This window comes from Podarcis liolepis, assembly GCF_965112155.1.
Source record: "Podarcis liolepis genome assembly, chromosome: 8".
NCBI classification, from domain to species: Eukaryota; Metazoa; Chordata; class Lepidosauria; order Squamata; family Lacertidae; genus Podarcis; species Podarcis liolepis.
This window is the reverse complement of record NC_139560.1, coordinates 23641062-23655463: the sequence shown is the minus strand read 5'-3', so window position 1 is coordinate 23655463 and position 14402 is coordinate 23641062. Positions and strand designations below refer to the sequence as shown.

General features: G+C 37.7%; 3 protein-coding genes across 13 annotated transcripts in view; 2 read left to right on the top strand and 1 right to left on the bottom strand.

The window, feature by feature from the left end:
- The window catches only part of SPAG1 (sperm associated antigen 1), a 28845-nt gene extending 15146 nt beyond the window's left edge, over window positions 1–13699 (top strand). For 3 of the 5 annotated variants that reach the window (XM_083517225.1, XM_083517224.1, XM_083517226.1), the window contains exons 13-19: window positions 2958–3110; window positions 7278–7453; window positions 7808–7949; window positions 8600–8726; window positions 9029–9193; window positions 11794–12153; window positions 12297–13699. In XM_083517225.1, coding sequence (XP_083373351.1) covers window positions 2958–3110; window positions 7278–7453; window positions 7808–7949; window positions 8600–8726; window positions 9029–9193; window positions 11794–12153; window positions 12297–12428 — 1255 coding nt within the window. In that variant the 3' untranslated portion in view covers window positions 12429–13699. Of the gene's footprint in view, window positions 1–2957; window positions 3111–7277; window positions 7454–7807; window positions 7950–8599; window positions 8727–9028; window positions 9201–11784; window positions 12154–12296 lie in introns of all 5 variants that reach the window. The other 2 variants (XM_083517222.1, XM_083517223.1) reach the window with 2 other exon arrangements.
- The window catches only part of VPS13B (vacuolar protein sorting 13 homolog B), an 883035-nt gene that overhangs the window by 527429 nt on the left and 341204 nt on the right, over window positions 1–14402 (top strand). The window lies entirely within an intron of this gene.
- RNF19A (ring finger protein 19A, RBR E3 ubiquitin protein ligase) overlaps window positions 6546–14402 on the bottom strand; it is a 47378-nt gene continuing 39521 nt past the window's right edge. For 2 of the 6 annotated variants that reach the window (XR_014529204.1, XR_014529206.1), the window contains 3 exons: window positions 10261–10486; window positions 6910–7011; window positions 6546–6801 (listed from right to left, as the gene is read on the bottom strand). The gene's annotated coding sequence lies outside the window, so the exon portion shown is untranslated. Of the gene's footprint in view, window positions 6802–6909; window positions 7012–7218; window positions 7792–10260; window positions 10487–14402 lie in introns of those variants that run through there. The other 4 variants (XR_014529205.1, XR_014529207.1, XR_014529208.1 and 1 more) reach the window with 4 other exon arrangements.

Genomic DNA, 14402 nt, shown 5'->3' with positions numbered 1-14402 from the left:
ATTTAACCTTCCTTTAAAGAGTTTAAACAGTTTGAAATGTGTAACCCCTATGAATATGATAGTATGTGTTTCGTCAGAATGTGTTGGAAATCACTTCCTTGCTAAGAGGGAGGAAGATGAGAAAGACAGTTAATATTTCTCCAAATTATATAAACATGTAAGGTTGGTTTGAATGTAAAATTAAAGCAAGTTCATTACAGAATTGTATGTAAGTTCCTATAGCTATTAATGCATTTTCCATTTGATTCCAGAGCCTAGAATTATGTTTGATATTATCCAGAACGTTTTAAGTAGTTGCATCATAATTGCAACATGATTGCAATTGTGTTGCAGTGGTTCCCAGAAAACACATTCTTGGTCTCTTCAAGTATGGTGCAGTATAGGGTATAGTTCTGACGGCAAATGTCTTGAATCCTTTCTCTCATCTAGAACATGAGGGGAAGGGTGTAGCTCAGTGGTAGAGTATCTGCTTTTGCATGCTGAAAGTCCCAGGTGCGGCTCTTGGCACCTCCAGATAGGAGTGGGAATGTTCGCAGTTTGAAACCTAGGGAAGTCGTCACCAGTCTGTGTATACAATACTGACCTAGATTGACTAATGATCTTACTCAATACAAGGCAGCTTCATATATTCCTAACTTGCTGCTGGCTTTTCTAAAATGTATCCTCTTATACAGTGAATGTATTTAATCAGTATCTAATGAGTTAGCTATAGCTGTCCAGGCCTTGCCTTGTTAAATGTAGACATTAGACGGTCCATGTATTTTATACAGGGGTAGCCAGTGTGATGCCCTCCAGGTGTTATTAGACTGCACTGCCTGCCAGCCTCAGGCAGCATGGTCATGATGAGGAACGATTGGAGTTGTAATCCAATAACGCTTGGACTCTGGAGGATGCCATGTTGGCTACCTTGTGTTAGGATTTCTGATTTAATTTCTGTTTTAATAGAGTTACATTTCTGATTTAATAAGCATTTTTTGGATCACAGTTTTCTTTAATAGCTCTTGAATCTCACAGGCAACATATAATTCATAATTGTTAGGCAACTCACACAAGCTTTCAGGTGTCAGAGTTGTCCGAGACAACTAATCATTGTTATATAAAAATAAGTACAAAAGAGGTTGGCATCTTTAATTGCACCAACTTTTGTTGGTTTAGGAATTTGAGAGTTTTAGAAGTTACAAAGAACTTGTAGTAATGGGTTGTGATAACATTGGAGGCAGTGCTTAACTCTGTCATTACTCACTGCTCAGAACTCTGCCTTGAAAATAATGGACAGATAGTGTAATCATAAAATTATTTTCTGAGAAATTTTTGTTACTTAATGCTGAATGAGCTAAGAAGGATGAGCGGTAGGAGTAGGGACCAGTTTTAAATATTAAAACTGTATCCCAAATTACTGAATGGTGAGATTGGCGAGTCTGTTTTCTAAATATTCTCCAGGGGAGGAATGGAATTATCTGATGCTTCAGGAGGGGCTCAAAAAAGGAAATCGCCAGAAAATTCTCAGAAAATTCTTTGAGAAATTCCAGCTCAGCCACTCACCCACCTGCTGAAGTTCCTCACCACTGAAACTACGAAGATAGGCTTGAAAGTTGTGTGCAGTGCTTTAAGTCTTAGAAGGCAGAGAGTGGGCACAGCAGGATTTCCAGAGCTAAGCACCTTGGTTTGGTGTTTTGCATAACTCTTGTCCCTCCCTATGATTACCTGACACATAATAAATTATGCAAACAGGGGAAATATTTCTAAACAGTCTTAATTTGCATAATTTATATAAGCCACAGAATTCAGCTTTTCTTGATTCAAAATGTTTATTTGAATTCAAGTCCTACCTAACATTGTTCATATTATTACATAAATGCTTAGAGTTCTCAGAACAAGTGCTTCTCCCTCCATTATAAAAATACTAAAATGTTGGATGTTACTCTTTTATGATATCTTTATTAAAGCTACAGAGTTCATCATATAATGGGATGAACCATTTGTAGCTAAATACTGTATATAGCAGTATTGTGTATCTTCATGTAGGGGTGACAAATTCAGGTACTATTACTTGTAAAGATAATTTGGACCAAGTAATTGGCAGTTGTGTATATTGCAAGGAGACTAATAAATAAATACTTTTTTCAGCTATTAGGCTCTGGGTGTACAGTGGTACCTCTAGTTGTGAACTTAATCCGTTTCAGGGTGCCGTTCACACCCCAAAAAGTCTGCAACTAGAGCGCCTCTTCCGCGCATGTGCGCGACACAATCAAGCACTTCTGTGCATGCACACGTGGTGAACCTGGAGTAAACACTTCCGGGTTTGCCACGTTTGTAAGCTGAAAGTCCGTAGCAAGAGTGGAACGCAACAAGAGGTACCACTGTATTTTGTACCTGTACATACTTAACGTTCTGCAACTATAACAATCTGCAAGCTATATAGATATAGATACAGATGACAACTAATAATAATAATAATAATAATAATACAATTTCTTATTTATACCCCGCCCATCTGGCTGGGTTTCCAGGGATGGGGAATCTGTGGCCCTCCAGAAGTTGTTGAACTCCAACTCCCACCAGCCTCAGGCAACATGGCCAATGGTCAGGCATGATAGGAGCTGTAGTCCAGTAGCATCTGGAGGGCCATAAATTCCCTACTCCTGACCTAGATACTACTTTAAGCGCGACAACCATTAATCCTCTGAGTTGCTTCTCTGCTAATAAGTATCACTCAGTTTAAATCTGTCTCTTATCTATATGATTAATAGACTTTCCTTTATATTGTCCCAATATAAAAAATAATATAATAAAATAGCAATAGACCGCTTGGTCCATTATTTCCTTCCCCTTCAATTTATTTTAGGATAGGTCCATATCTGAAATATACATGTTTATAAGCATATCAAAATTCTGCATGTTTTTTTCTGTGTTTTTCTTTCAAGTATTTGTAATAACTTCTGGCCATTTGTCCTTAGTGCACTAGAACTTCATCCATATTCTCTGAAACCTCTTCTGCGTCGAGCAATGGCCTATGAGTCTATGGAACGATATCGGCAGGCATATGTTGATTATAAAACAGTACTACAAATAGACAGTGGAATCCAGGTAGCAAATGACAGTGTTAACAGGTAAAACCATTTATAACATGAATATAAAATTGTAGCATACCAATGTGGAATGACTACAAGCTTCAGTGTCAGTTCATCTAAATGGACTTCATATACTGATCTGTTGAATGGGGACCAAAATCTTTTGTGGCCAGGTGTCTGTTTAGTGATAATCTAATTCTGGATATATATAGCCATATGATGGGTAGAAATAATTAAAAATGGGGGCTGTATACTGCTTCCTTTACTGCATACCCTCCTTTTAAAATTCATCTATTTTTTGTGCTGTTTTTAGTTGCTTTTATTCTGTTCTGTACGTTACTTTGAGATATATATGTGGAAGGTGATTTAGTAAATATGCTCACCACCATCAGTTTCTCTGCCTTATTTAGCAGTAGTGGTTTTGATGTAAAGTGGTTTGGAGTCACCCAGGTTGGTGAACCTGAGAGAATTAATTATACATTTGTCTGGAGAATTTCAGGATTTCATGGCTGCATGACCACCATGGGTCAGCCTCAATCATTATTGAGCTTCATGCTTCTGGCAGGTTATAATGTTGATACGGTGTTTTGTACTTGACAGAATGATGGGTTCTAGGGAACTTGATGTGGTCCCCTTATAATGAACAGATTGCTGCCTCACAGTGTTAAGGTTCACTGGGACCTCTAATCTCTGCAGGGGTGGGGAACCGATTTAGAACAGTTTGCCTGGGAATGGATGCATCTAAACGGATTCTTGGTGCTTCTTTGGGAGTTTTCTATTTCCAATGTCTAGCAGTCCTGTTGGACCCCTAGCCTACCTCTAGAATGGGGAAATGACTAGGACAGTTGACATGATTGCTTCTAAATCTCTACTTCACTTTTTAAAGCCCAGCTCCACAGTTTCTGGGATGATTGAAACAGTGAAATAGCAGGTACATCAGCTAGACACACAGTGGTGAAATATTCAAAGTGAATCCAACCCAACATGGACTAGAACCCATTTTCAGACTCTTTGGTGGTACTCAGTGGTAGTAGTGATGGTGGCTATTAAATGTTACTGTTCCATCATAATTTGGTCCGTGTGATTTTGGCAAGTGTAGCTTTTCCGAGTGGTGAGAGGGCATTTACCCTTACTGTAACTGATTTCATAGAATATTATAAACATATAATTGTAAAGTTTGAAGGGACCACAAGAGACATCTCATCCAACCCCCCCTTCAATATAGGAATCTTTTTGCCTAATGTGGGGCTGAAACCCACAACCCTGAGATTAAGAGTCTCATGCTCTAACAACTGATCTGTTGTCTACACTTGTTTACAAGACATTTCCTGCATGAAGTCGCTCACATCCACTCTGTCTTGAATGCCATAGTAATTGCAGAATCATTATGTGCATTTAGAACTCTTGCTCACCCTGTTATTATGGATACACTTCATTGGAGGTTTGAAGCCTACAACAGGCAAGGATTGATTGTACACATAATAGCCTTATACCTCCAAGGATCTTGCAGCAAGAGGTGGAATGATTGGTTGGGTGAATCTGTAAATGCTTCTTTGAGAGAAGGCAGGAAAGGAAGTTATGGTGAAAAGGTGACTGGCAATGTTTTCTTGGATGCCACCAATCTGGGCAATTAGTCGTCTGTGTCCTGCATACCATTTTTGGACAAAGTGCGTAAGCATCTAGTGATGGCACCCAGCAGTAACAAATATTTATTATGGTCGTAAACCAGCATAAATGACACCCAAATTCTTTATATTTCTAGATAGAGGGCATTTAGATCCTTTTCAGTCTGGTTTCTTGTTTGGATTTGGGACAGAGACTACTTTGGTTGTCCTGGTAGGTGACCTTCATAGAGAACTGAACAAGCAAATAGTGTCCCTCTTGGACAGATGCTTTCAATGTCTGCTGAAGACTTATGTTTTTGACCAGGCTTTCCCTGACTCATTAAGTTTTACAAGTTTGAAATCATCCAGATTTCTGCTTTATTTGCTTTTATGTGTTTTACTATTTCTTGCGGGTCTTAGGTTGTGTTTTTGTTTTAATGAAATATTGTTCTTTTTTAGACTGTATACCATTAGTTATTTAAAAATACTAAGTGATATATACGTACATGTTTTTAAATAAAACATGCATATAATCTTGTGCAACATCCTTTTCTGTGGATGTAACTCCCACGTTGCTGGGGATATTTGTACGAAGAAGCCTGCATGTATTGGAGCAGAATACCACTGCAGAGGTTTGCTATGAATGCAGCATTCAAAATGAAACCATTTGGCCTAAACATCTTGATTAATGTACTAATAAGTTCGCTTTATTGCTGTGATAACTGTATTGGCACAATAAATTTAGTGCAGTTTTAGTTTCCCCGTAAATTGATCTCTAGTGTATTGCCAGATTTACTCTTAAGATCTGTACTGTACATTACTGTATTAATAGGGAGCCTTTAAGAAAAGTGGTTTGTTGTTGACCACTCAGTTAAGTGTTTCTTGCACTAAAGGAATTATTAATGTACATAATATACCTATATGTCTGTCACCATTGAAAGTCTAATATTAGTTTGAGGAACCATAATAATAACCCCACTTCACTTTTGGGACACACTACTTGGAAACTGAACTGACATGCCAATTAGGGAGCTATCTACCAAGAGCTGCTACTATAAAGTTTTTTCCCCTTTCCTAGCACACTTTGGATGTTATTAAAAAGGGGGTAATCATTAAAAATAATAATTTTCAAGTTATAAAACTGCTTATATATAATAAATAATTCCCTTTTATTTTTGTCACCTGAGATGATTATATATGTCTCTTAAGTGCTATCAATTTTAGTTCATGTTTTAAGTTTTATTAAATATGGCTCTTGTGATTGCTCAAGATACTATTTTTCCATCATTTGTCCAAACAAGAGCTTAGGTTCATAACCCTGGAATTTTAATGAGTTTACAGTTGGAGCTTTGTAAGAGTTTAACATTCCAACACTAAGTCATATGTGCAATATTTCCATTTTATCTTGTATTCATCACACTGAATAACATTTTTTAATGTTCAATCCACAAAACCTTGTAGGCCATACAATGTATTTTAGACTAGCTTGGATAGCCTTTTGTACTGTGGTGGTCTGGTGCAGATGTAAACTATTTGAAACTAAACCCTGTGATAGTTAAAGAAATAAACAGTGTTCATGGCATGTCCATCAGTCTTTGAAAAGTGCTTGAGAGATTTGTGTCTTGCTTTGGTTAAACAGAAAATGTTTTATTCCATATTTGCTTTGAGAAATGGTGGGAAGCACCCAGTGTTAATAGACCCACTGAAAACTTTGGGCTTAACATAACTTGCCCATTGATTTCAGTTTTCCTGCTCTGAATATGACTGACATCAAATATCACTGAATATATTTAATTGGTGCTATGTATATTCAGGTGTTTTCTGTCATGTGAAATAGATGAAGTAGAAATTGGAGGTCATAAACTTAGGATTTCCATTCTTTTCATCTTATATTTGCATTTAGATGTTTTAAGAATTACTCCAAATACCTTCTACTTTCTTGCTTCTTATGATGGCTTCTCCTGCGTAATTCTGAACACATGGACTCCCCAGCCCCTCTCTAGGTCTTACTTATGCTTTTGCTTCACTGCTTATTGCTCTCTTCCTGGCAACCCATCTCCTTATTTCAGCTGCTTCCTTCTCCTTCTGGTAATTCATTTTCAGCTTGCAAAGTATTTGTTTCTGCACTATGTGAAATAGAATTAAACTAAGTTGACATAGTATTATAAAACATGAAGTTTGAAAAAATACTCTTTTGGTTTCAATTTGATTCCTTTGAAGTAATTATTGAATACCTCAAAATATATGAGTGGAATGCTCCTAGCAATACAAAATAAACAGAATCTGATTATCTTGGGGCTGATTTGTGTGTACTATGCACGTGGTTCTCACTGAGTCTGAAAGAGATAAACAGTTCAATGTGGCTTTCATGCTTGTACTTAGTTGACATATTCAATAGATAATGTTATTGTTACTAGCATTCTAAAGATAACATGGGTATGGATAATAAATAAAAACAGCTTAATGTGATTTTTCAAAAATATTTTTAAAAGCTTGAATGCATACCATTTAAATTGTTGCAGTATTTTAATTACCGTACCTAATTAGTTTACTGCATTTTATTGCCGTCGGTGAAAAAAAACAACACCTTGTTTTTCTCTAGGATAACAAGAACTTTAATAGAGGAGGATGGCCCAAATTGGAGGGAGAAGCTATCCCCGATTCCTGTTGTTCCAGTTTCTGCTCAGTTACATTGGTGGGATGGAGGAAGTGTTACTGCAGAGCCAAAGCAGAAGAAAAATGCAGCCAAGCATGGAGATCAACAGTCACATTTTCCTAGTATGTATAACATGATTGTTGATAAATGTTTTATTTGAGAAAGCTTAATACTTGGGAAATTCCTGCTAGTAACAAAAGAGCTGCATATATAGCTTTCATACTCTCACTGCAGTGTCCTTGCATGGGCTGGGGGAGGGAGTTCTTAACTTTTGCTTCCTCTACAACTTTCTTGTTCCCCCAAAGCCTGGATTATCCAGTGAAAAGCGTGATGGTATGAACTTGGTCTTAAGAAATAGATCCATACCCTATGAATTCCAGCCTTGCTTTCTGATTGCCGCAAAACTAGTGCATGAATGTTCTCCCTACTCAAGTTTGCCGATGACTGACAATCTGTTTATCTGTTTGGGAAAATAGATGAAAAACCAGAAGAAATGTTCAAGTCACTTAAGAATAAAGGAAATGAATTTGTGAAAAAGGGTAACTATGAAGAAGCATTGATAAAGTACAATGAATGCATCAAATTAAATTCCCAGGAACAGACTATCTACACTAACAGGTAAGGAGAATTTTAAAACACTATCAGATGCAACTCAGCTTATTCAGATCAGCAGGCATTTGTCATTCATTTTAGTGGGAAATCGATTTTGTCCAACTTTAATTTTGTAATTGAAAGCTAGTTACATTGCCGTTCTGTTATATGAAAGTCTATGCCTTTATATTAAGACGTTTATACTCTGCTATGCAGGGAGGCCCATAAACATCTGGGCACACAATTCTCATATTGCCTTTCCAACTAGTACAATCGTACCTCTGTTTTTGAACAGCTTAGTTCATGAACAACTTGGAACTCGAATGCTGCCAACTCGGAAGTAGATGTTCTGGTTTGCGAACTTTGCCTTGGAAGCCGAACGTCTGGCGCGACTTCCGATTGGCTGCAGAACACTCCTACAGCCAACCGGAAGCTGCACCTTGGTATCCGAATGTTTTGGAAGTTGGACAGACTTCCAGAACGCATTCTGTTTGAAAACCAAGGTACGACTGTATATCAGAATCAAACTTAGGTTGGCCATTTAGCCATTCTTATAACTACAACTATACACATTTCTTAATATACAAATGATGGGACTTTGAGAATTGGCCTCGGGGTTCTATGGGTGCTACACTATGTTCTTACAGTGCTTTTTCTTTTTTCTTTTTACTCTATAGGGCCCTTTGTTATTTGAAGCTGTTTCAATATGAAGAAGCCAAAAAGGATTGTGATCATGTTCTTCAGATTGATGACTCTAACATAAAAGCTTTATACAGAAGAGCTCTAGCACACAAAGGATTACAGGTAAGAAAAGAGTTTTAGCTCTTAACTTGCTCAGTGTTAGTTATAGCATAAATGATAACATTTAAATTATCAAAAGTTTGAAGGAGGGCGAATTCCTGTTGTTTGAAGAAACAGAAATGGAAAAATGCTGACTGCTGATTTGGAGGAACACTGTGTGGTAGACACAGCATCACTTGTCTTAGTCTTAATGCCAGTTCTTACTATGTTTTGCTATGTTTCATCTTTCTGAGTATTTGTAATTTTTGTGATATTTCCAGCTATTCAGTTTATAAGGCCCATAATTGACTTTTTAAACATTTCAGAACTACAAAGCCAGTATTGATGATTTGAAGAAAGTTCTTCTAATAGATTCAAATATTGATGAAGCAAAGAAGGAGCTGCAGGAAACAACACAGTTGCTAAAACTGAAAAATGAGCATACAGTCAACGGGCAACAAAAGCAAAGGAAAAAAATTGAAATCCAAGAGGTACTCAGTTAAAAAAAAATCATGTACTGGGCCTATAAGTGTGTAAAATTCAGAAATGTCTGGATTGAACTGCTGAGTTCTCAAGCACTTTGTGGTAACTGGCAAGCTAAGTAAGTTGTGCAAGGCAGTTGTAGACCTGCTAGTTGTGGGGACTCTTTTCTGAGAAAATAGTGGAAAGCTAGGACCAGCTAGTCTATACCTTTGCAAATCATGCTTAGGGTCTTCTGGGCTTGTGTTTTATTAACAGGATCCTGTTTTGTTTGATGTTATAAGCAAATGTGGCTAGCCACCAGCTGATTATCACATAGCAAACACCATATTAAAGTAAATAGTTTTGGCTTACTTATTGCTTATTATACAGCAGTCATAAAGAGAATCCCATTACAGTACTAAAGTAAGGTAGTTTAGAATGTTACTTATTACAGCCAAAGTATTTGTAATGCTTAAAATCTTGATGCTATATTTAAATTTAAAATGCCCTCTTAGTCCCATTGCTTCCTTTTCTATATTACAGGTAACTCACAACTTGTTTGCATTCAGCTTTATGCACTTGGCAAATTTTCTTTAAAAAACTATAAATGTGAAAATTGAACCACCCTGAGATGTTATGATGAAGAGTGGTATATTAACTTTGTGTTCATTTTCCTTTTCACTCAAAAAGGGGTTCCCAGTTAATAATGATAAATGCCAAGAATGTTTCCCCCCCTCTAATTAAATGTTTACACTTTGCCTCCAGTTTCCTCCTTTGTGCATATAAGAATCTATCTGCTGTGATTGTATATTGAGACAATATTCCAAAATCCTTTTATTATGTATCCATTGGCCCACACCCAGTTCTGTATCTTCAATTTCCACTTCCTGTTGTATTTGCCATGTTTTTTCAGCCTTATCTAGTACCGACTCTTCCTTTTGTGTTTCTCTTTCCAAAAAGAATGCCAGAGATTTAATTGCTTTAGCCCTAGGATCACTCCAAGTCATAGGTCAAATTCTTTCTCTCTCAATTCCATCAATGTCAGATTATCCAGATCTCTCTTCATTTATGTCATTTTTGTTTTCCAAAATCTTACCTTCTTTTCTACAAACACTTGTATAGTGGGTACTTCAAGTTCCTTCTAGTTTTGCCATAGTTTCATCTCTGAGTCCTGCCAGTTCTCTGTCATCTTTGCCTCTATATAATTTCTGATCCTAATTTCCATTTCATTAATCTGGTTTTAATTTCATTCCCTCTTTTCATTTTCTGTGAAGCTTTATTATTATTATTTAATTTTATAATGTTATCTAAAACAGAGAATCCTAACAGATAAAAAGGTGAAAAAGATAACTATAAAATAGGAATGAGTAGCACGTTAGTGTTTACTTGCACTTTATTTTAACTATCAATGTTGTTATGCACTTGCCGTTGAGTCAAGATTATTGTCGAGTAATTGAGGGACAGCAAAAGCCCAAATCAGCAAGTGGGCAGGGTAGAAGCTAGAGGGAAATGCCCTGGATCAAGGGCCACCAACATTGCATTGCAAGTGCACATGTGATCACCAAGGGCTTCCCTGGCATCTGCAGGGTTTCCTCTCCTCCACTGAAATTACCATATTGGCCCGAATATAAGCCACACCTTTAAAATTGGAGGGGGGAGAGAGAAAAGAACCCAAATATAAGGTGTTCCTGGCTGCATACTGGGCGGCAGCAGAGCTGCGCTGCATTGGCAGCGGCCTTTCCCCTTTCTCGCTCTCTCCCTTCCCAGCCTTGGGGGAGAGGACGGGGGACTGCACACAGGATGGGCACTGCTTTGCCGCTCTCTGGATGCATACCATAAGGTCACAAATATAAGCCACACTTTTAACTTTTCATGGTCAAAATTTGGAAAAAAGGTGAGGCTTATATCCAGGCCAATATGGTAGGTCTGAAAGTAGCTTTCTGTTGTAGCTAGTAGAACGTGTTACAGTGTGGGTGTGATGCCCATGGCAGTTTCCCTGGTTTGCAGGCGTGCCCACAGGCCTCCAAAGGTTGGTAACTCTTATCCTAGACTCAGCCCGGTCTCTTGGTTCTGAACACAAGTTTTTTGATGCTGGAGTTAACATTGAAACTGTTAATAGTCCCTCCCTCACCCAACCTCTCTGATTTTGTAAGTGCACTAGTTTACTGCTTTTAGTATACGCTGCTCTGATTGCAGACACCCCATCACATGTGCAGCCAGCTATGTGGAAGTCAGTTAAACAGAGACCTGCACAGCATGGGCGTGCAGAGGATGAACATGAGCAAATAGGTGGAGCCAGGCATAATTTTTTACATCCTTTTTTACCATGCAGTCAGCACCCCACTGAGAGGGATGGAGCCACCACAATCAAGCTCACCTATGTTATAATCTGGCAGCTGCACATGTGAACAGGGTCAGACATTGAATATATCATTTTGATGGTGTCTAGGACAGAATTAACTTATGAAAATCTTTCTCCCAAGAGACATTTTAAGTTTTACTCAGGTGGCAATAATAACTTCTCTGACTGTGCTCCTGCTTATCACAATTAAGAAATGTTACATGTTGCATATATATATATATCAAAACCAACTGGGCATGTGGTTATTTCTTTGTGAAGGTGAATGAGGAAGAGGAAGCTAGAGAGACCTGTGCTTCAGAGAAGGCTACATCAAATCATGACAGCGCTAAAGGAGAGACTGACGCAGTGCCAATGAATAGTTCAGAAAAACTCATTATTTCAAAGCCATCTAATGCCTATGAATTTGGTCAGATTATAAATGTTGTGAATGCCAATAAGGACATCGCTGCTTGTGCAGAGCTCTTGACAGCGATTGAGCCAAAAGATTTACCAGCCCTTTTAAGCAACAAACTAGAAGGAGACATTTTTCTGCTCTTTATCCAAGCCCTGCAGTCGGATGTATTTTGCCAAGACCCTGGACTGGTGTACCAGCATCTTGTCCACCTGAGTAGAGCAGAAAGGTTTAAGGTAAGGAATTATGGCATTTGCTGTCGATTATTTCTGAAAATGTGCATGTTTATGAAATGCTAGCATTTACTAGGCATTTAGACAAATACCATTTGCAGATACCATTTATAAATGCTAACCACACATTTTTTTTCCCTTTTCAGATGGTGCTAACACTACTTAGTAAGAATGAAGTAGAACAGGTTCAACAACTGTTTGATTCTCTTTCCAAAGAGGAAAACCAACAATTTTCTTTAGATGATCTGAAGAGCCTTAAGAGAGACTTTGAACTTTAAACAACTTCATTTTGGAACTGCCTCTAGCATGCATTCCCTTAATGCTTGTAGGACGGGCATATAAACTATGCAGGCTTGCATGAGGTAAAGTCAGTCTTTTACCTGGACTGTTCAATATGTTGTACATTTTTTTTAACAGTACTTGCACACTGAAAAATCTGCTCTTCCGTCTTGTATATATTTTATCCTACAGAGTACACACGCATGGCTTTATAAGTAATGGGCCTATTCACTTACCATTTTGTTCCTGCAATTATACAATGAGATCAGGAGCACAGGACTCGGGGCTTGCACATTCTCTTCAGAGGGGAGAGAACACATGAGCCAGTGAGGACATGGTTCTCTGGGACAAATCAACAGTTTCTAAAATGTGGGTCCCATATATAACAGTATATTTATCTAATAATTAGAATGTATTCAATGACATCAAGCTGTATTAATGGGGCTGAATATAGCCACCTATGTTGTATTCCCTTTCTTGTAATACAGGAGAGTCTTCTAAAGATGCTACTATTTCAGAAATGTCTTTGGACATGTAGCAGAATTGATGGAGAACATCTTGTACAAAAGTCCCATTGACTGAATGGAAATTGTGCATCATTACCTTTCAGTGGGACTTATGCCGATAAACAATCCTATTGCATTTGTGCCTATAGCCTTCATTTTCTTCCTGCTAGTCACATCTAACTGCAGTGCAGCTGAAACCTACCTTTCTTTCCATCAGTCGCCGATGCACTTGGACAAACACTTGCATCTAGCTCCAATTCTATGTGGCTTCAAAGGAAAACACTGGCACACTTCTTAAAATCCAATGCTAACTTAAATATATGCAGTAAAATACTTTATGGTACTGAATGTGTAAAGTTACATCTGCACTTTGGTAAGCAGGTTCCAAGAAGGGACAGTTTGGTCGTCTTCTACTTCGTGTCTTCTAGGTATGCAAAAATCATTTTATATGGCTTGTGGACTACTAGTGAACAGCAAAACAGGAGCAGGATAGACTATGTTGTTAAATGTTTTAAAGCAATAGAACTGTTATATTTTTAAACCAGAGACTCGTAATTTATTGTTAGTGTGCATATCAAATTTTATTATGGGAGGGACTGCTCAGGTACTTGCACTATTTTGAAGGTGATGTTAGTCAGTGACTTTCCCCATTATTAAATAAACTGTGTATGACATTTCTGTTACCTTAAGACTTTAACCTGGTTGAAAGTTGTTTCCTTGAAGAACCCTTACAAGAAAATATTTAAAAATAAATATATTTGGCATATTTGTGTTTTTGCCTTTTCATTGCCCTAGCATAGCAAGGCAACAGTTTTAGGATGCTTTCTACACTGACAAGATACTTTCTAGAAGACTGCAATAATTTAGATATTGTTGATAAATATGAAATGGGGACTTTTATGCTCCCAATTTAACGCTTGTTAATTGCCCAGTCCAAATGTAGGAATGTCCTCTGTAATAATTTGGTATCCTCTGATAACTGGCTACCTCAGTTCTGTTCTCTGTCACATATCAGTTTCTAGCTCATTAACAAAGAATAGATATTACATTTCAGTTGCATTCTTAAGTAGGAAGAGGCATAAACTCTCTAGACAGTTCTCTTGCATAACAGCTTCTATAGGCAGATTCACATTAGAAACCTGTTTGTGAGGTGGAGCAAGGCTGTGTCCTATAAGCCCATATACACAAAAAAATTAGGGTAAGCAGTTCATCTGCTCCAAGTAAAATCATGCTTAAGGCAGTTTTTCACTGCCATTTATTACAAGCAGTATTTTCTTGTTTTCCTTGTATATGCTTTCTGGGGCCTAGGCTTAGCAACCTGAACCATGATTTCAGTGGATGTTAGTTAATTTTGGTTTGAACTAACGGTAGACAGTATTTTATTAAGTGTTTTGCTTATACCAGACAACACTATAAACCTACCTACAGATTTAATTTTGAAGGGTATCCGTACCTGACTGATTTGTA